Below are 22,150 nucleotides of genomic sequence, written 5' to 3'. Positions count from 1 at the left end.
AAAAGAAAAGCAAAGCTGGTGGCATCACAATTCCGGACTTCCAGCTCTATTACAAAGCTGTCATCATCAAGACAGTATGGTACTGGCACAAAAACAGACACATAGAACAATGGAACAGAATAGAGAGCCCAGAAATGGACCCTCAACTCTATGGTCAACTCATCTTTGACAAAGCAGGAAACAATGTCCAATGGAAAAAAGACAGTCTCTTCAACAAATGGTGTTGGGAAAACTGGATAGCCACATGCAGAAGAATGAAACTGGACCATTTCCTTACACCACACACAAAAATAGACTCAAAATGGTTGAAAGACCTAAATGTGAGACAGGAGTCCATCAAAATCCTCAAGGAGAACACAGGCAGCAACCTCTTTGGCTTCAGCTGCAGCAACTTCTTCCTAGAAACATTGCCAAAGGCAAGGGAAGCAAGGGCAAAAATGAACTCTTGGGACTTCATCAAGATAAAAAGCTTTTGCAAAGCAAAAGAAATAGTCAACAAAACCAAAAGACAGCCAACAGAATGGGAGAAGATATTTGCAAATGACATATCAGATAAAGGGCTGGTATCCAAAATCTATAAAGAACCTACCAAACTCCACACCCAAAGAACAAATGATCCACTCAAGAAATGGGCAAAGACATGAACAGACATTTCTCCAAAGAAGACATACAAATGGCCAACAGACACGAAAAAGTGCTCAACATCGCTTGGCATCAGGGAAATCCAAATCAAAACCTCAATGAGATACCACCTCACACCAGTCAGAATGGCTAAAATTAACAAGTCAGGAAATGACAGATGTTGGCGGGGATGCAGAGAAAGAGGAACCCTCCTACACTGTTGGTGGGAATGCAAGCGGGTGCAGCCACTCTGGAAAACAGTATGGAGGTTCCTCAAAAAGTTGAAAATAGAGCTACTGTATGATCCAGCAATTGCACTACTGGGTATTTACCCCAAAGATACAAATGTAGGGATTCGAAGGGGTACGTGCACCCCGATGTTTATAGCAGCAATGTCCACAATAGCCAAACTGTGGAAAGAGCCAAGATGTCCATCGACAGAGGAATGGATAAAGAAGATGTGGTATATATATACAATGGAATGTTATGCAGCCATCAAAAGGAATGAGATCTTGCCATTTGCAACAATGTGGATGGAACTGGAGGGTATTACGCTGAGCGAAATAAGTCAATCAGAGAAAGACATGTATCATATGACCTCACTGATATGAGGAATTCTTAATCTCAGGAAAGAAACTGAGGGTTGCTGGAGTGGTGGGGGGTGGGACGGATGGGGTGGCTGGGTGATAGACGTTGGGGAGGGTATGTGCTATGGTGAGCGCTGTGAATTGTGTAAGACTGTTGAATCATAGACCTGTACCTCTGAAACAAATAATACATTATATGTTAAAAAAAAAAAAAAGATAGTAGGAAGGGAAAAATGAAGTGGGGGAAATTGGAGGGGGAGACGAACCATGAGAGACTATGGACTCTGAGAAACAAACTGAGGGTTCTAGAGGGGAGGAGCGTGTAGGGATGGGTTAGCCTGGTGATGGGTATTAAAGAGGGCACATACTGAATGGAGCACTGGGTATTATATGCAAACAGTGAATCATGGAACACTACATCAAAAAATAATGATGTAATGTATGGTGATTAATATAACATAATAAAATAAAATAAAATAAAATAAAAAACAAAGCAAGAATATCCTCTCTTGCCATTTCTATTTAATACTGTAGTGGCGATCCTAGCTAATATAATAAGGGAAAAAATCAAAATAAAAGGCATAGAGGTTAAATAATAAGATGTAAAACTGTTTTTAATTGCCATCATCATAGTCATCTCAGAAAGTCCTAAAGAAAAAAAAAGAAGATAGTAGGAAGGGTAAAATGAAGGAGAGAAATCGGAGGGGGAGACGAACCATGAGAGACTATGGACTCTGAGAAACAAACTGAGGGTTCTAGAGGGGAGGGGGGGATGGGTTACCTGGTGATGGGTATTAATGAGGGCACGGATTGAATATAGCACTGGGTGTTATACGCAAACAATGAATCATGGAACACTAAACCAAACACTAATGATGTAACGTATGGTGATTAACATAATAAAATTTAAAAAAAAAGAATCTACAAAAATATTACAACTAAGAAATGAGTTTAACAGGGTTGCAGGATACATGGTCAATATTTTATTTATTTTTTTATTATGTTCAGTTAGCCACCATATAGTACATCATTAGTTTTTGATTAGCATTCAACAATTCATTAGTTGCATATAACACTCAGTGCTCATCACAACACATGCCCTCCTTAAGACCCATCACCCGGCTACCCCATCCCCTCACCCCTTTCCCCTCTGAAACCCTCATTTTGTTTCCCAGAGTCCACAGTCTCTCTTGGTTTGTCTCCCTCTCTGATTTCCCCCCTTTCACTTTTCCCTCCCTTCCCCTATGGTCCTCTGTGCTATTCCTTATGTTTCATGTATGAGTGAAACCATATGACAATTGTCTTTCTCTGCTTGCATGGTCAATATTTTAAAATTTTATTTCTATATAATCCCAATGAACAATTAAAATTATAATTAAAAATACTATACTGTATTTTAGTGTATAGTGTAAAAATACAGTAGCACCCAAAACCATGAACAAAATATATATAAGAACTTTGCACTTAAAACTAAAAAACACTGCTGAGAGAAATTTTAAAAGATCTTAATAAATACAGAGAGATAATGTGTTCATAGACTGAGAGACTCAATATTGTTAAATTGTCATCTACCCCAAATTGAACTATAGATTCAACATAATCCCAATCAAAATTTCAAGTGTTTTTATGAAACTGACTAGTTTTATTTTTTACTTTTTAATTATTATATTTTATTTTTTTTGTTATGTTAGCCACCATACATCATTAGTTTTTGATGTAGTGATCCAAGATTCATTGTTTTCATATAACACCCAGTGCTCCATGTAGTACGTGGCTCTCCTTAATACCCATCACCAGGCTAACCCATCCCTCTACCCCCCTCTCCTCTAAAACCCTCAGTTTGTTTCTCAGAGTCCATAGTCTCTTATGGTTCATCTCTCCCACCAATTTCCTCCTCTTCATTTTTCCCTTCCTTCTCCTAATGTCCTCCATGCTATTCCTTATGTTCCACAAATAAGTGAAACCATATGATAATTGACTTTCTCTGCTTGACTTATTTCACTTAGCATAATCTCCTCCAGTTTCATCCATGTTGATGTAAAAGTTGGGTATTCATCCTTTCTGATGGCTGAGTCATATTCTATTGTATATATGGACCACATCTTCTTTATCCATTCATCTGTTGAAGGGCATCTCGGCTCTTTCCACAGTTTGGCTATTGTGGACATTGCTGCTATGAACATTGAGGTGCATATGGCCCTTCTTTTCACTATATCTGTGTCTTTGGGGTAAATACCCAGTAGTGCAATTGCTGGGTCATAGGGTAGCTCTATATTTAATTTTCTGAGGCACCTCCACCCTGTTTCCCAAAGTACTGTACCAACTTGCATTCCCACCAACAGTGTAAGAGGGTTCCCCTTCCTCCACAACCTCTCCAACATTTGTTTCTTGCCTTGTCAATTTTTGCCATTCTAACTGGTGTAAGGGGTATCTCAATGTGGTTTTGATTTGAATTTCCCTGATGGCTAATGATGATGAACATTTTTTCATGTGTCTGTTAGCCATTTGTAGGTCTTCTTCAGAGAAGTGTCTTTTCATGTCTTCTGCCCATTTTTTGACTTGATTATTTGTTTTTTGGGTGTTGAGTTTGAGAAGTTCTCTACAGATCTTGGAAATCAGTGCTTTGTCTGTAGTGTCATTTGCAAATATCTTCCATTCTGTGGGTTGCCTCTTTGTTTTGCTGACTGTTTCCTTTGCTGTGCAGAAGCTTTTTATCTTGATGAAGTCCCAAAAGTTCATTTTTGCTTGTTTCACTAGCTTTTGGAGATGTATCTTGAAAGAAGTTGCTGTGGCCGATGTCAAAGAGGTTACTGCCTATGTTCTCCTCTAGGATTTTGATGGATTCCTGTCTCACATTGAGGTCTTTCATCCATTTTGAGTTTATCTTTGTGAATGGTGTTAGAGAATGGTCGAGTTTCATTCTTCTGCATGTGGCTGTCCAATTTTCCCAGCATCATTTATTGAAAAGACTGTTTTTTTTCCACTGCATATTTTTTCCTGTTTTGTCGAAGATTATTTGACAATAAATTCATATCTTTCAATAATCACTCTCAACGTGAATGGCCTAATTGCTCCCATAAAACGTCACAGGGTTGCAGATTGGATAAAAAAGACAGGACCCATCCATATGCTGTCCACAAGAGACTCATTTTGAACCTAAAGATACATCCAGACTGAAAGTGAAGGGATGGAGATCCATCTACCATGCCAACGGACATCAAAAGAAAGTTGGGGTAGCAATTCTTATATCAAACAAATTAGATTTTGAACTAAAGACTGTAGTTAGAGACACAGAAGGACACTCTATCATTCTTAAAGGATCTATCCAACAAGAAGATCTAACAATTTTAAGTATCTACACCCCCAACATGGGAGCAGCCACCTACATAAGCTAACTGTTAACCAAAATAAAGAGTCATAGTGACAACAATACGTTAATTGTAGGAGACCTCAATACTCCACTCTCAGCAATGGACAGATCATCTAAGCAGAAAATCAACAAAGAAACAAGAGATTTGAATGACACACTGGACCAGATGGACCTCATAGATGTATACAGAACATTCCACCCTAAAACAACAGAATACTCATTCTTCTCGAGTGCACATGGAACTTTCTACAGAATAGACCACACACTCGGTCACAAATCAGGTCTCAACCTATACCAAAAGACTGAGATTATTCCCTGCATACTCCCAGACCATAATGTTTTAAAACTGGAACTCAATCACAAGAAAAAATCTGGCAGAAATTCAAACACTTGGAAGCTAAAGACCACTCTGCTCAAGAATGTTTGGGTCAACCAGGAAGTCAAAGAAGAACTTAGACAAGTTCGTTTTAAAATTTACATAGAAATTCAAAGGATCTAGAGTAGCCAAAACAATTTTGAAAGAGAAGAACAAAGTTGGAGAACAGTACTTGATTTCAAGACTTATAGTAAAACTACAGTAATTAAGACAGTGTGGTACTCACTTAAGTACAGACATATAGATTAGTAGAAGAGAAGAGAGTCTATTCATAGGAACATACACACATGGTCAAGGCAATTCAATGGAGAAAGGACGGTCTTTCCAACAGTTGGGTCTGGGACAAATGAATATTCATATTTAAAAATTAATTTCAATCCATGCCTCATGCCATATGCAATAAATTAACTTGAAACAGACCATAAACATAATTCTAAGAGCTAAAACGATAAAACCTCTAGAAGAAAACAGTGTTAGTCAAACATTTCATATAGTACGTGAAAAACACAAGTCATAAAGTTTAAGAATTGAATTTCATTAAAATTAAAAATTTCTGCTACTCAAAACACACTGTTAAGTAAATGAAAAGGTAATTACAAGCTGGAAGAAAATATTCATAATACTAGTATCTTACAAAGAACTTGTATTCAGAATACATAAAAATTCTTACAACTCAATAATAAACAATCCAACTAAATTTTTTGGGCAAAAGGTTTGAAGACATACTTCATCAGAGAAGATACATCGCAAATAAGCACATAAAAAGATGCTCAACTCCAATAGTCATCAGTGAAATGCAAATTAACACTATTACAAACCCATTAGAGTGCTCCCAATTAAAAAGAACATTAATGCTAAGTGTTAGGATATACAGCAACTAAAATTCCAAAATAGTTTCTTCTTCAGTTAAACATACACTTAGCCTATGGCCCAGCCATTCTACTCCTACATTTTTCCCAAGAGAAATTAAAATATACATTGATATAAAGATGTGTACACGAAAGCACTGGCATTTTTACTGATATCAGCTTAAATCTGGAAACAACCCAAATGTCTACCAACCTGTGGAACAATATTGTGGTTTATCTATACAATGGAATACTACTCAGTAATGTAAAGGAAAATTTACAGATATATACACTAATATGGAAGATTCTCACAGATAAATGCTGAGTAAACATAGTAAGACATTTAAAAAAATACCTACTTTACGAGTCCTTTTCTATGAAATTTAGAAAAAGCAAATCTAATCAGTAATGACAGAAAGCAGGTCAGTGTTCTTTAGCTTTGAGGGAGATGGGGAATGGCTGCAAAGGGGGTTGAGAGAATTTTTTGGTGATAGAAATGTCCTATATCTTGGTTCTGGTGGTAATCATGAGAATATATACATTGGTTAAAATTCATTAAACTGTACATTTGGAATGGGTAAATTTTATGTAAATTATACCCCAATAAACTTGATTTAAAAATCCATCAGCACTCCAGTTTAAAGAAAGCAGAATGCTATCTCAAATAACAGTCCATTTCAAGTGAAATGAGATCCAATTTTAAAATGAGCAGGCATCTAATGAATTATCTGACATTTCTTTCCAGCAGTAAGTTACCCCCAATTACCACTTGGGTAAAGTATATTTCAATAGCTTGATAAAAATAACTCTCTTGAAGAAAATATACTTCTTACAAAAATACTAAGAGAAAAATCATACTACTTGTTTTTTAGACAGAATGACACACACATGCACACATACATTTTGCCTGTAATTTTCAAAATCCTGTGAGAGGGAAGAGGTTAGCTTTAATTATTTCTTGCTTGATATAATCACTGGAACATTTAACCTTTTCCCAACTTTGCAGGCTCTAGTCAGAGCACTCCAGGTGCATGGAATACTATTTAAAACACCATGGGAAGGAGAGAGTGTGAGAGCACATGCCATGGATGGGGAGCTACACTCCTGCAAAAACAGCTGGGGAGATGAAGCCTGAGAGACAGACAAGGGCTTATCAACCACTGAAGGATTTCAAGCTGGAGAATCCATGACCAAATCTGCAGTTAGATGACTCTGGTGGCAGTTCAGGGGATTAATTGTGGGGTGGGATGAGAAGATTGGAAGGCAGAAGATTATAGACAGAAAACTACTACTTGATCACTGCTTGAAAAACAGGGAAGGTCGAGATTAAGGTCATGACAGCAAGGCTGACAAGAGATGTTTCTGATAGTATTTAGAAGGCAGAACTGATGGGACTTGGTCACTGATTGGATATGGCCTTAGGGGTGAGAATTTTAGGATGATTTCTGACTTGGGATTCCATCTGAATAATTGTACCATCCACCAAAATGGAGAATATAAGAGAAGACACAGGTTTGGGGAGAAAGAAAATTAGAAATAAATTCTCAGTCTGTATAAAATGGAAGAAGAGCTAAAAATGGAACCTTAGGGGGAGCCTCAGCATATTCATGAGTACGCAGAGGAAGAGCATGAAAAAGTGATGAAAAGGTGTATCCCAGGTCACAGAAGGCAGTATGATGAGAATTCTGTGACAGAATTGGTCAGCAAACATCAAAGGCTGAAAAGTCATCAAGTAACATAAAAGAAATATATGCATCAAGTAGGAAGTCTCTGGTGACCTTTCCAAGAGCAGTTCCCAGAGAACACTAAAGATCTAAGTCAGACCTTGATATTGTGAGGAATGAATGGGAAGTGAAGAAGCAGAGAAAGTCAGTGTTCACTATTATTTCAGTGAGTCTATGAAAAGAAGGTGAACATTTGATTAGTAACAGAGGAGAAACAATTTTAAGGAGAGATGTTTTATGGTATGACTTGGGCTTGTATCTCCTGGCATAGCAAGATTCATGGGGGAGTGGGGAGGGTGACAAAGTAAAGGGATCCATAGGAATGTAGCGGGATGGAGACTGGAACTAGTGGTGGAACTAGTCTTAGACAAGAGGAAGGGCTCCTTTTCCACTGAACTGAGAAGGAAAGATTTATGTTCATGATAAGATTTATGTTCAAGATAAGTGGTTGGTTGGGGGGGTGGGTAGGTGGTGAGGAGCAAATAAACTTAATGAAGTGCCAATTAAAAGGTAAGACTCTCTGCTGAGAGGGCAGGAAGCTGATGATGTGAGTTTAAAGACAGCTGTGAAAGTTGAAAAAGGTACTGATGAGAATGGAAAAGCTTTAATATCTCTGTAATATAATTAGGGACTCCTCTTTTGAAAGTTAATCTCAGTCTACATATGTGGAAATATGGGACAATGATTGCCAAGCAAAGAAATCTGATTACATTTTGCTTTATATAAAACAGTACTTCTTGGCTTCCATGTGGGAGGATGATACTTCTAGCTCCCTCCTGAGGAAGACATGCTCTTCAAATTTTTCTAACAGTAGTGATGGCCTTTTAATCCCCAAAACATTAGTGTGATGATTATAAGGATTTAGGATGGAAGTTCTAGCCTCGGAACAAAGTTTTCCTTCAACATTACACTGACCTATTCTAAAAGTCAAACTCCAAAAATCTTAGCATATTCGCACCAGGCACTGCCACGTTTACATGACAGCATTCTATTTTAAACTATGATCTATGTCAGCTTCTTAAATTTTAAGCTACACCTTGCATGTCAAATTTTCCAAAGGCTTGCATAACAAGCTTATGAAAAAAATCTCGTAAATGCTCCCTAGTGGAGAAACTGCACATGCAACTACCTGTTTATATATGCAGTAACTTGAATTATACATGAAAATTCCACATGGATGCCCAGAATCAGCACTGTGTTAATTCAAGAAGTATATTAAAATTTTTGGATGTATTTAGTAGCAGAACCTAAGAAAAATCTGTTCTTTAAACAGGGTTTTCTTTAAAAAAAAAAAAAAAGATCTGTTAGTTGGAATCTACTGTTTCAAGGAATCGACTCTTTCTAGAAAAAATAATCTGTAATAAATATTGATCTTATAATACATTTTTTTTAATTCTGGGAAACTCCATATTTAGATCTTTTAAAGAGTCTGTAAGTCTGTAAAATTTCCCCTATCCCATAAAACTTAAGAGTCATATTGAAAATAAAATTTAAATGATAAATGTCAGTTGCAGAAGTTATCACCTTTTCATTTGAATGCTTGACTTCTATTGGATAATTCTCTTCCAAGAGACCTTCTTGGGAAAAGAGGTGACAGCCAACTCATTGCCTAATTGATTTAGGAACAGTGCCCAGGGAGACAGTCCAATTAAGTTTACAAGCTGGCAATTAGCAGGAAGCCCTCTAAATCCCTACACTGAGAGCCTGTTTACTTTAGTAAGAAGGCAAATGTGATAGAGATAGGAAGAGAAAGCTGTGCTTTTTGCAAAGCTGTTGTGAATAGGCCCACAAGGGAGGGCTGAAGAAAAGCTAGGTGTATGTGGGCAGACAGCCTTTTGTTTGACAGGTAACTGGGTAATTTAGAGAGAGAGAGAGTGAGTGAGTGAGTGTGTGTGTGTGTGTGTGTGTGTTTTAACAGACATGCAAAACAGCTAACATCCACTTTAATGAGTGTTGTGTATGGAGACATACAACTGTTAAACATGTAGCTGGGCAAAGTAGAACTGGATTATCTTATAATGAATGAGATTCCAAACATTCTTTTCTTGGACAACATGAATATTATAGATTTAGTTGCATTTTTATTACAGGGAGAGAATATAGCCCTCATGTTATATCCATTATATCTTTCAGGTTAATCAAGTCATTGTCAATTAGATTTATTTCATGGGTTCAATTTCAGAGGTAGATACACTACAAAAAAAAAGTAAACTGACAGCTATTTAACAAATACTTCATTCAATGTCTTTAAAAACTTAACTTCATATCACAGAGACAAATCATGTAATGGGTTTTAAAAATATATTTACTTTTCTGTGTTTTCAAGTTGTAATAATAGGCATTAATTAAAATCTAGTTTTTAAACTTAAGTGAGGTTCTCTCAAGAATGTTAAGTTATACAAAACTACCTAAAGAATATTATAGGGCATAGCTGGGAAGGCAAAACTGCAAAAGACAAATCATACTAATACAATTTTGTTTTAAAGTTTCCTGGTTGAGGGGCGCTTGCTGGCTCAGTCAGTAGAGCATAAGACACTTCATCTCCAGGTTGTAAGTTCAAGCCCCACGTTGGGTGTAGAGATTACTTAAAAATAAAATCTTTAAAATCTAAAAAAAAAAATCCTGGTTGAAATGGGCTATATTAATACATGATTTTCATAATATTGAAAAATCTTTTTCAATATTTTTATCTAAAAGGAAACAAAAAAAATTATACAACTCTCTGCCCAAATTCTCCAAACATTTGCTTTTTCTTCTTTTAAAATATTGGTCTTACACATTCCAATCTGGGAAGCAATGGATACTTATTATCTAAAATAATTTTTTAATAGAAAAAGTATTTTATTCCTATAACACTTTTTTTTAAAGATTTTTATTTATTTATTAGAGAGAGAGAGTGCATAAGAGAGCACAAGTGGTAGAGAGAGAGAAGCAGGCTGCCCATTGAGCAGGGAGCCTGATGCGGGGCTCGATCCTGGGACTCTGGGATCATGACCTGAGCCGAAGGCAGCCACTTAACTGAATGAGCCACCTTAACTGAAGGTACCCCAACACAGAACTTTTTAATGGGCATAGTAAGTACTTTTAAAATATTCACATATGTATTTATTTTGGAAAGTATCAAATGTGGAAGTTTAAGCTTTTCATGCATCACAATGGGCAATTAGTGCAATTTCCAAATTCTTCACTATCTAATGTTCCTTAACATTTAGAAAATCACCCACAAAGCTTTCTTAAAGAAACTATATGAGGGCACCTGGCTGGCTCAGTTGGTAGAGCACGTGACTCTTGATCTCAGGGTCGTGAGTTTGAGCCCCAGGTTGGGCATAAAGATTACTTGAAAAAAAAAAAGAAACTATATGAAATGTTTGAAAGGCAAACCTATTTATGGAATAACATAGAAAACCTCCATTTCTAGAATGGTTTTATTCTCTTAATCATAACGTCATCATCATAAACATTTTAATTTACTTACTCACCAACTTCCTTGACTTACCAAGTTTAAACAAAAGTGCACCCAAAGGTCCTCTGTCAAACCTGAGGAAGAGGAGATCATAGATGTCCCCACATTCTGGCTTCTGAGAAACCACCTGAGGAGCTATCCACTGCATTTGAACAAGACTGCTGGAAATGTCAAAGAATTTATTGAACTGCAGAATCTCCCTGGGTGAGCGGTCTTCAGCCAGGAGCTGGATGTTAATAGGGGATAAAGCCATATCAAAAATCTGAAGCTCCCCTTGGTTGCTGCCAACTAGTAGAATGGCGCCACTTGGGTGGCAGCTTATTAATGAAGGCAAAAGTTCAGCCTGGGCTAAGAGAGTTACTCTACGGTGAGTTTCATAAAGAATCACTGAAGAATCTTCACAGCCCAGAATCAGTTTGTCTTCAGTAACATTCCTGCAGCAGCTAATGGCCTTTGATCTTAGTGGTATTCTGGTTACTGATATACACTGGATTTTGTTCCGAACGTATTCGTAGATGCAGCTGTCAGCCATGGACTCTTTGTCTACACTGATGGAGCGCTCCACTGTCAACACCTGATAAGGCTGTTTGGTGCCAAAGCGAATATCCAGTGGATCCCATTCTGTGCGGACACAACTCAGAACCTGCAAGAAATTTATCAAGTATGTTCACACAGACCTTGGTTTTTCTTCAGCAGTCACACACAGGCCTGCATATTAATCCAGCATCCTACTGAAGAGCATCAATTATCACCCAAACCATCAGCAACATATAAGTATGTATGTGCTATATATATTTGTATATATTTCTCTCACATAGAACATCTATAAATATATATAGCACATATAGAACACAGCTGCAAAATTGTAAGATTTTAACATTAACACGTTGTTTTTGAAAGTCTGTAAATAACTTAAAGACAAATATGTTCAATATATAAAAATTAATAAAGTGGCCTTTTACTAAGCAGAATATCTAAAAACATCAGAAGTTTAATTTTTAAAAGAATGAATAAAGGACTTTAAATAATTTAGCTAATCTCATTCCCACCCACTAGTGTTCCCAGTTCTGAAATTTTTGGTAAATTACTTACCAGAATACTTCTAATTAGTAAGGTAGGGTAGGCAAAGGAAAAAACTAGAACCCTGTTAAAACAGTCTTCTGGAGGGGCGCCTGGGTGCCTCAGCCGTTGAGTGTCTGCCTTCAGCTCGGGTCATGATCCCAGGGTCCTGGGATCGAGCCCCGCGTCGGGCTCCCTGCTGGGCGGGAGGCCTGCTTCTCCCTCTCACACTCCCCCTGCTTATGTTCCTGCTCTCGCTAACTCTCTCTCTGTCAAATAAATATAAATCTTAAAAAACAAAACAAAACAAAACAGTCTTCTGGAAATATTTTACTATCAGAAATGATCTGAAGGTTGTTAAGTACATAAATGACCAAGAGAAAGAAATGTTATATAATAATATAATGCACTGGTTTTAAAACAAAACAAACAAAAAAAATAAGACCTGATAAATAATATGGTTTGTCAATACTGATGAAGTAAAAATTTTAAATCGTCTTTATTGTAGAAAGAAAAGGCTACAAGGAACACCTGGGCAGAAGAATAAAGAAATAAAACAACAGGCCATTCACTTTATTTTTATGTAAATGTGGGAGGCCAAGAACCTGGAGAGTATTATTAAAGAGGAGATTGTCTAACACTTGGTCAAAAACTTTAAAATCAGATGTAGAAACATTAAAAAGCATGTTTCTACACATGTGACAAAATTTTAGAATTATATACATACACACACAAAAGTGTATGTAAAGTATGATGATATTCAACTAAGTCCTAAGTCAGAGTTAATAGTATTATACCAAGGTCATTTTTCCGGATTTGACAATGAACTACAGTAATGTAAGATACTATCATTGGAGCAAATTGGGGGGAAAGTACAGGGAATTTGCTTTTAGCAATTTGAGCAGTTTCTTGAGAGTCAAAACATTTCAAAATTTAAAGTTTCACTGTTTTTTGTTTTTTAAAGCACAAATAGCTATGTTACATAGTGCTTGGGGATAGGAAGGAGGGACTGATGGAATTTTTTTTAAAAAATCCATCCTATACATCATCACCTAATTAATCTCCCTAAAGTAAATGTTTTCATCCTTACTCCCCTGTTCAAACCCTTCTAATGAATTAAATTTGTATTCCCCTGCTTAGAATGCAAAATCCTGTAGGACCTATATCCAATTCCTTCCCTCCCTCTCACTCTCTTTCCTGCTCTTGATTTTCTTTTTTATCTAATAAATATATGAATATGAGCTATGTGCCAGGTACTGGTCCTAGGTCCTGGGGATACAACAGTAAGTCCTCAGTCCCAGAGAATGTGCACTCAAATGGCTTAACACAAGGAAACAATTCACAAGCAAACATACATAGGATGTTAGTGATCCTATATTTGTACTTCCTGAGTACTGAGAAAAATAAAACAAAGTAGGGGGAATGGAGAGTGACAGGAGTGAGAGGGGGTGATATACAGAAGTCGGGACAGGCCTCTCTGATAAGGGTGACCTGAAAGAAGTAAGGGTGAGCCACCTAGCTCTCAGGCAGAGGAAACAAACACCCTGAGGTGGTGCTCTCTGCCTGATCAAGGGAAAGAGCTAGAGAAGAAGGAAGAAGACAGTAGTGGGAATTGGGGAAGGGAACAGATTATGCAGTAGCTTGTAGGCCATTTTAGGAACTTTGGCTTTTTCCCTAAATGAGATGAGAAGCCATAAGCAAAGAAGGACATGATCTGACTTGCAAATTCTAGTGTTATCTTCTCCAGTCTCCCCTCATTACTCTAAATTCAAATTAAAATCTGCCCTGCATTTTTACAGCTCTATAACTTGTTAAATTAGTTTAATAAGGAGACCATTAGACTGAGGTGGCTCTAATGCCATGGTGCCTACATGAGCAAAACCAAAGTCAAAGCCTGTAAATGTCTCAAAGTGACAAAATCAAAATGCTAAGGATACCAACCACAAAGAGCCAACTAGGCTTTAAGCTATAGCCAATCAAATAATTTCCTTTCGTCGCTTCTGCACTTTCTCATATCCCCTAGTTCCTATCAGCAGAGTTCCTCACCACTTCCAGTTTGTCACTGCCCAGCTGGAATAAATTTCTGCTCAAATAAGCTCTTAAAATTTTAAATATGCCTCAGTTTATCTTTAACAACTTCACTCATGTCCTTTGCCTGCAATCCACCCATAGACTCAGTTTTTTCTATCATCATATCTACCCTTGAGGAACTAGAACAAATGCTATTTCAGTTTCTGGATTCCTTCCAGCTGGGTGGCATCCTTTCTCTCTTTGATCACACCTCCTCCGTATCACCTTCCCCACTCTAACTTAGCCAATGACTTGCTTGGGACATTCAGCCTTCTATTTACCTCTAATATTTGGACAAATGTCCTCCTTTTCACTGTAAGTTTAAAAAAAAACTATCTCACCATCTCATCTATTTTACACTTCTTTTATATGTCTTATGTAGCAGCTAGCCAAAAGCTATGCAGGTAGCGGGTATGCAATAAACTTTCAAAACTATGAATTAAATGCACACACATAATATAATGCTGGTTGAAATACCATACTTCCAGAAGGCTTAAAGTTTTGTAAAGGAATCCTCTGAGCAGAAAACTGAGAGGCCAACTGACTCTGAATACGGCCTGTACTCACATAGAAACAGCCTAAAAGGAAGAGTCTAGCCGGATGGCAGTCTTGACATACTACAAATTAGGCTCAAAGTCCAGGGAGAAGGGTAAAGCCTTCCTGATTTCCAAGAGTTCATGTCAACCCAATAGGCTCTGTAGTTTCACCAAGAGAAAGGGTAAGTATGACACTGCAATTTATAAGAAATCTATATATATGATTATTCAGATAACCAAAATATATTTCTCATATATATTTAGTCTTCTTCCACAGTTCCTGGCTCATAGGTCCCAAAACTCTTGGAATTTCCTAAGTGCAGAGAGTGAAAAAGGTGTCTTTTGTTATGTTAATGAAGTGACTTCAGTGAAGTGCCTAAGGGTGAGGGTTGGTTGTCAAGGGTTGTCAACCATGTGTTCAGAGGGTTGGAACTTTCAGTCCCACTCCCAGACCTCCCAGAGGGAAGAGGGGCTAGAGGATGAGTCAATCACCAATGGCCAATGATTTACTTAATCATGTCTATGTAGTGAAGCCAAAAGGGAGGGGTTTGGAGAGTTTCAAGGTTAGTGAATATATGGAGATACCAGGAGAGTAGAAGCCTGGAGAGGGCATGGAGGCTCTGAGCCCTTTCCCCATACTTTGCTCTATACATCTCTTCCATCTAGCTGTTCCTGAGTTATGTCCTCTTACAATAAACTGGTGATCTAATAAATAAAATGTTTCCCTGAGTTCTCTGAGCTGCTCTGGCAAATGAATCAAACCCAAAGAGGAGTCAGAGGAATCTCTGATTTACAGCCAGCCAGTCAGAAGTCCAGGTTGTTACATCAGATTGGCATCTGAAGTCCAAGAAGGAGGTTGTGGGAACCTCTGGTCTGTAGCTGGTAGGTCAGAAGCACAGGTATCAGGGCTTGTAACTGGCATTTGAAGTGGGGGATGGGGTGCAGTCTTCTAGGACTGAGGCCCTTAACCTGCGGGATCTCCAGGCAGATAGTATCAGAATTATGATACCGTGCTGGTGTCCAAGAATTGCTTGGTGGTATAGGGGGAATCCCCCCCACACCTCACCATTAGAATTGATACCAGAAACAATTCCACTGTCAATCCCAGATAACTCTAAAATGCTAGCCTAGGTCAGAGGATCACCTGCTATCTTCCCCACTAAATAGCTCAAGTTCATTTAAGAAAAGAAAATGTCTTACATAGCATAAAGATACCATAAAAGTTTAAAGATTAAGAGAGAGTCCAGGACGGCAGAGGAGTAGGAGATCTTAGTTTCATCTGGTCCCAGGAATTCAGCTAGATAGCTATCAAATCATTCTGAACACCTACAAATTCAACCAGAGATCAAAGAAAAGAATAGCTGCAACTCTACAAATAGAAAAGTGACCTCTTTCTGCAAGATAGAAGGTGAGGGGAAGTGAATCCAACGTGATATATGAGAAGATAAACCACGGGGGTTGGAAGCCTCTTGTTAGCCGGCTACCGGAAAGTAATAGAACAGCCGAGCACAAAATCGGAACTTTTAGAAGTCTGCTCCAGTGAGGGACATCCCTCCCTGAAAGGTGCTCAGGTGGCAAAGCGAGGTGGAATCCTAGATGGGACAGTGTGGTCCCAGGATCCCCGGGGTCACAGGAAGACCAGGGGTGCCTGAGTGCGGCAGAGTTCCCAGGCATTGGAGCAGGGAAGCTGGCTGTAATCAGCGAGTCCAGGAGTGGGCTCTCAGCTCGGGATCGCCATAAACCCTGAACCACAGCACCACCAGGGGACTGTTCTCGGAGCAGGGGCCCAACAAGCAGAACTGGAGAGATCCCCCTTCTTCCTCTGGGGAGGAACAGTGCAGGTATGCACCACAGGAGTCTGCAGGGTTTGAAAACTCCAAATGGGGTCATGTGCCGGAGAGAGAAATGCTCAGTCACAGGTTAGGAGAGCAGAGAGAGCAGATGGAGACCAGGGAGACAGGAGTGATGGACATCTTTTCCCTGAGGGTGCACTGAGGGGTGGGGCCCTGAGCTTGCGGAGATGGGATTGGAGACTGGGAGGCCGCCATGTTCATTCTCATCCTCTAAAGCAGCACAGAAAGCCTTCAGGGAACAAAAGCCACGAAGAGCAATCCAGAGACTTACTTAGCCTGGCCCCCTGGCAAGGGCAATGAAATTCCACCTGGGGCTGAAGACATCCAAATGGCCAACAGACACATGAAAAAGTGCTCAACATCGCTTGGCATCAGGGAAATCCAAATCAAAACCTCAATGAGATACCACCTCACACCAGTCAGAATGGCTAAAATTAACAAGTCAGGAAACGACAGATGTTGGCAGGGATGCAGAGAAAGGGGAACCCTCCTACACTGTTGGTGGGAATGCAAGCTGGTACAGCCACTCTGGAAAACAGTATGGAGGTTCCTTAAAAAGTTGAAAATAGAGCTACCATACAATCCAGCAATTGCACTACTGGGTATTTACCCCAAAGATACAAATGTAGGAATCCAAAGGGGTACATGCACCCCAATGTTTATAGCAGCAATGTCCACAATAGCCAAACTGTGGAAAGAGCCAAGATGTCCATTGACAGATGAATGGATAAAGAAGATGTGGTATATATATACAATGGAATGTTATGCAGCCATCAAAAGGAATGAAATCTTGCCATTTGCGACTACGTGGATCAACTGGAGGGTATTACGCTGAGCGAAATAAGTCAAACAGAGAAAGACATGTATCATATGACCTCACTGATATGAGGAATTCTTAATCTCAGGAAACAAACTGAGGGTTGCTGGAGTGGTGGGGGGTGGGAGGGATGGGGTGGCTGGGTGACAGACGTTGGGGAGGGTATGTGCTATGGTGAGCGCTGTGAATTGTGTAAGACTGTTGAATCACAGACCTGTATCTCTGAAACAAATAATACATTATATGTTAAACAAACAAAAAAAGACAGCAGGAAGGGAAAAATGAAGGTGGGGGAAATCGGTGGGGGACGAACCACGAGAGACTATGGACTCTGAGAAACAAACTGAGGGTTCTAGAGGGGAGGGGGGTGGGGGAATGGGTTAGCCTGGTGATGGGTATTAAAGAGGGCACGTACTGAAGGGAGCACTGGGTTATACGCAAACAATGAATCATGGAACACCACATCAAAAACTAATGATGTAATGTATGGTGATTAACATAAAATAATAAAATTTTAAAAAAAAGAAAGAAATTCTGCCTGGGGCAAAGACACTTGAGAATCAATGCAACAGTCCCCTCCCCCAAAAGATCAGCAAGCCAAGACCAAGTTTACTGATCACTGAGAACTGCAAAACTCCACCGCTAGGGGAATATAGTATATAGTATTCACGGGTTTTTTTTCCCCCACAATTCTTTAGTCTTTTAATCTTAATTTTTTTCCCTCTTTCCTTTTTCAACCAATTTCTTATTTTATCAACTATTTTTAAAAATCTTTTTAAATTTTCATTTTTACAGTTACATTCCATCCTTTCATTGTATTTAATTTTATTTTTGTATACAAGTAAGTTTCTTTTTCCTTTACAATTTTGGGATTCAGTTTCTTCTAACAGACCTAAATACACCCAGAATCTAGTCTACGGCTCTGTTCTTTTCACCTGTTTGATCATATTCTCTCTCTCTTTTTCTTCTTTTTGTTTGTTAAAGTTGTTTTTAATTTTCATCTTTACATTTATATTCTATCGTTTCTATGTATTTAATTTGATTTTTGTATATATATAAGTTTTTCTTTCTTTACAATTTTAAAGATGTAGATTCTTCTAACAAACCGACCAACATACACTCAGGATATAGTGCATTGCTCTGTTCTGTTAACCTGTCTGTTTATATTCCTTCTTTGTTCTTGCCTTTTAATTTTCATTTTTACAGTTATAGTCTATCCTTTCATCGTATTTAATTTTACTTTTGTACATATATAAGTTTTTCTTTATTTACAATTTTGGGACCTAGTTTTCTAACAAACAGACGAAAATACAAACAGGATCCAGTGTATTCCTCTGTACCGTCCACCTGTCTGATTATATGCTCTTTTTTTTTCCTCAAAAAAAAAATTTTTTTTTTTTCAGTTTTGGGTCTTATCTGATTTGTTTAGTGTATATTTCTCTGGGGTCATTGTTGCCATTTTAATTTTTTGTTCTCTCATTTATCTATTCTTCTCTGGGCAGAATGACAAGACGTAAAAACTCATCTCAAAAAGGAGAACAAGAGGCAGAACTGACTGCCAGGGACCTAATGAGTATGGATATAAATAAGTAAGATGTCGGAATTAGAGCTCAAAATAACGATTATAAAGATACTGGCTGGGTTTGAAAAAAACATAGAAGACACTAGAGAATCCCTTTCTGGAGAAATAAAAGAACTAAAATCTAATCAAGTAAACTAAAAAAGGCTATTAATAAGATGGAATAAAAAATGGAGGCTCTAACTGCTAGGATAAATGAGGCAGAAGAGAGAATCAGTGATATAGAAGACCAAATGATGGAGAATAAAGGAGCTGAAAAAAAGAGAGATAAACAACTACTGGATCACGAGGGAAGAATTCGAGAGATAAGTGATACCATAAAGTGAAACAACATTAGAATAATTGGGATCCCAGAAAAAGAAGAAAAAGAGAGGGGCAGAAGGTATATTGGAACAAATTATAGCAGAGAACTTCCTAATTTGGGGAAGGAAACAGGCATCAAAATCCAGGAGGCACAGAGAACCCCCTCAAAATCAATAAAAATAGGTCAACACCCCAACATCTAATAGTAAAACTTACAAGTCTCAGAGACAAAGAGAAAATCCTGAAAGCAGCTCAGGACAAGAGGTCTGTAACCTACAACGGTAGAAACATTAGAGTGGCAGCAGAGCTATCCACAGAGACCTGGCAGGCCAGAAAGGACTGGCATGATATATTCAGGGTACTAAACAAGAAAAATATGCAGCCAAGAATACTTTATCCTGCTAGGCTGTCATTGAAAATAGAAGGAGAGATAAAAAGCTTCCAGGACAAACAGAAACTAAAAGAATTTGCAATCACCAAACCAGCCCTACAAAAAATATTGAAAGGGGTCCTTTAAGCAAAGAGAGAGCCCCAAAGTAACATAGACCAGAAAGGAACACAGACAATATACAGTAACAGTCACCTTACAGGCAATACAACGGCACTAAATTCATATCTTTCAATAGTTACCCTGAATGTAAATGGGCGAAATGCTCCAATCAAAAGACACAGGCTATCAGATCAGATAAAAAAGCAAGACCCATCAATATGCTGTCTGCAAGAGACTCCTGTTAGACTCAAGGACACCTCCAGATTGAAAGTGAGGGGGTGGAAAACCACTGACCATGCTAATGGATGTCAAAAGAAAGCTGGGGTGGCAATCCTTCTATCAGACAAATTAGATTTTAAACAAAAGACTATAATAAGAGATGAGGAAGGACACTATATCATACTTAACGGGTCTATGGAACAAGAAGATCTAACAATTGTAAATATCTATGTCCCTAACATGGGAGCGGCCAATTAATAACAAAATCAAAGAAAAACATCAACAACAATACAATAATAGTAGGGGATTTTAACACCCCCCTCACTGAAATGGACAGATCATCTAAGCAAAAGATCAACAAGGAAATGAAGGCTTTAAATGATACACTGGACCAGATGGACTTCGCAGATATATTCAGAACATTCCATCCCAAAGCAACAGAATACACATTCTTCTCTAGTGCACATGGAACATTCTCCAGAATAAATCATATCCTAGGTCACAAATCAGGTCTCAACCGGTACCAAAAGATTGGGATCATTCCCTGTGTATTTTCGGACCACAATGCTTTGAAACATGAACTCAATCACAAGAGGAAAGTTGGAAAGTACTCAAATGCGTGGAGATTAAAGAGTATCCTACTAAAGAATGAATGGGTCAACCAAGAAGTTAAAGAAGAATTAAAAAAATTTATGGAAACAAATGAAAATGAAAACACAACTGTTCAAAATTTTGGGGATGCAGCAAAGGAGGTCCTGAGAGGAAAGTATATAGCAATACAACCCTTTCTCAAGAAACAAGAAAGGTCTCAAATATACAACCTAACCCTACATCTAAAGGAGCTGGAGAAAGAACAGCAAATAAAGCCTAAGCCCAGCAGGAGAAGAGAAATAATAAAGATCAGAGCAGAAATCAATGAAACGGAAACCAAAAGAACAGTAGAACAGATCAACGAAACTAGGAGCTGGTTCTTTGAAAGAATTAACAAGATTGATAAACCCCTGGCCAGACTTATCAAAAAGAAAAGAGAAAGGACCCAAGTAAGTAAAATCATGAATGAAAGAGGAGAGATCACAACCAACACTGAAGAAATACAAACAATTCTAAGAACATATTATGAGCAACTATATGCCAGCAAATTAGATAATCTGGAAGAAATGGATGCATTCCTAGAGACATATAAACTACCAAAACTGAAACAGGAAGAAATAAAAAACATGAACAGACCCATAAGCAGCAAGGAAATTGAAGCCGTAATCAAAAATCTCCCAACAAACAAGAGTCCAGGGCCGGATGGATTCCCAGGGGAATTCTACCAGACATTTAAAGAAGAATTAATACCTATTCTTCTGAGTCTGTTTCAAAAAATAGAAATGGAAGGAAAACTTTCAAACTTTTCCTATGAGTTCAGCATTACTTGATCCCAACACCAGAGAAAGACCCCATCAAAAAGGATGATTACAGACCAATATCCCCAATGAACATGAATGCAAAAATTCTCACCAAGATACTAGCCCATAGGAATTCCACAGTACATTAAAAGGATTATGCACCACAACCAAGTGGGATTTATTCCTGGGTTGCAAGGGTGGTTCAACATCCCCAAATCAATCAATGTGATACACTACATTAATAAAAGAAAGGACAAGAACTGTATGATCCTCTCAATAGCTACAGAAAAGGCTTTTGACAAAGTACAGCATCCTTTCTTGATTAAAACTCTTCACAGTGTGGGGATAGAGGGAATATACCTCAATATCATAAAAGCCATATACGAAAATCCCACAGTGAATATCATTCTCAATGGGGAAAAACTATGAGCTTTTCCCCTGAGGTCAGGAAAACAGACAGGGATTTCCCCTCTCACCACTGTTGTTCAGCATAGTACTAGAAGTTCTAGCCTCAGCAATGAGACAAGAAAAACTAAGAAAAGCATCCAAATCAGCAAAGAAGAAGTCAAACTCTCACTCTTTGCAGATGACATGATACTCTATGTGGAAAACCCAAAAGACTCCACCCAAAATTGCTAGAACTCATACAGGAATTCAGTAAAGTGGCAGGATATAAAATCAATGCACAGAAATCATTTGCATTTCTATATGCTAACAACAAGACAAAAGAAAGAGAAATTAAGGAGCCAATCCCCTTTACAATTGGACGAAAAACCATAAGATAACTAGGAATCAACCTAACCAAAGAGGCAAAGGAGCTATACTCAGAAAACTATAGAACACT

General features: G+C 38.2%; 1 protein-coding gene across 13 annotated transcripts in view; it reads right to left on the bottom strand.

Moving 5' to 3' along the window:
* Positions 1–22,150, bottom strand: part of WDPCP (WD repeat containing planar cell polarity effector) — a 476,454-nt gene that overhangs the window by 295,408 nt on the left and 158,896 nt on the right. For all 13 annotated transcript variants that reach the window (XR_004678560.1, XM_035001441.1, XM_035001442.1 and 10 more), the window contains one exon: positions 11,023–11,632. Coding sequence is in view for 12 of the 13 variants with exons in the window: in XM_035001441.1 (XP_034857332.1) it covers positions 11,023–11,632 (610 nt within the window). In the remaining variant the exon portion in view is untranslated. The remainder of the gene's footprint in view (positions 1–11,022; positions 11,633–22,150) is intronic.

Source organism: Mirounga leonina, unplaced genomic scaffold (assembly GCF_011800145.1).
Source record: "Mirounga leonina isolate KUSES-001 unplaced genomic scaffold, KU_Mleo_1.0 Mir_125, whole genome shotgun sequence".
NCBI classification, from domain to species: Eukaryota; Metazoa; Chordata; class Mammalia; order Carnivora; family Phocidae; genus Mirounga; species Mirounga leonina.
Note: the sequence above shows the minus strand (reverse complement) of the source record. Positions and strands in the feature narration are given on the sequence as shown.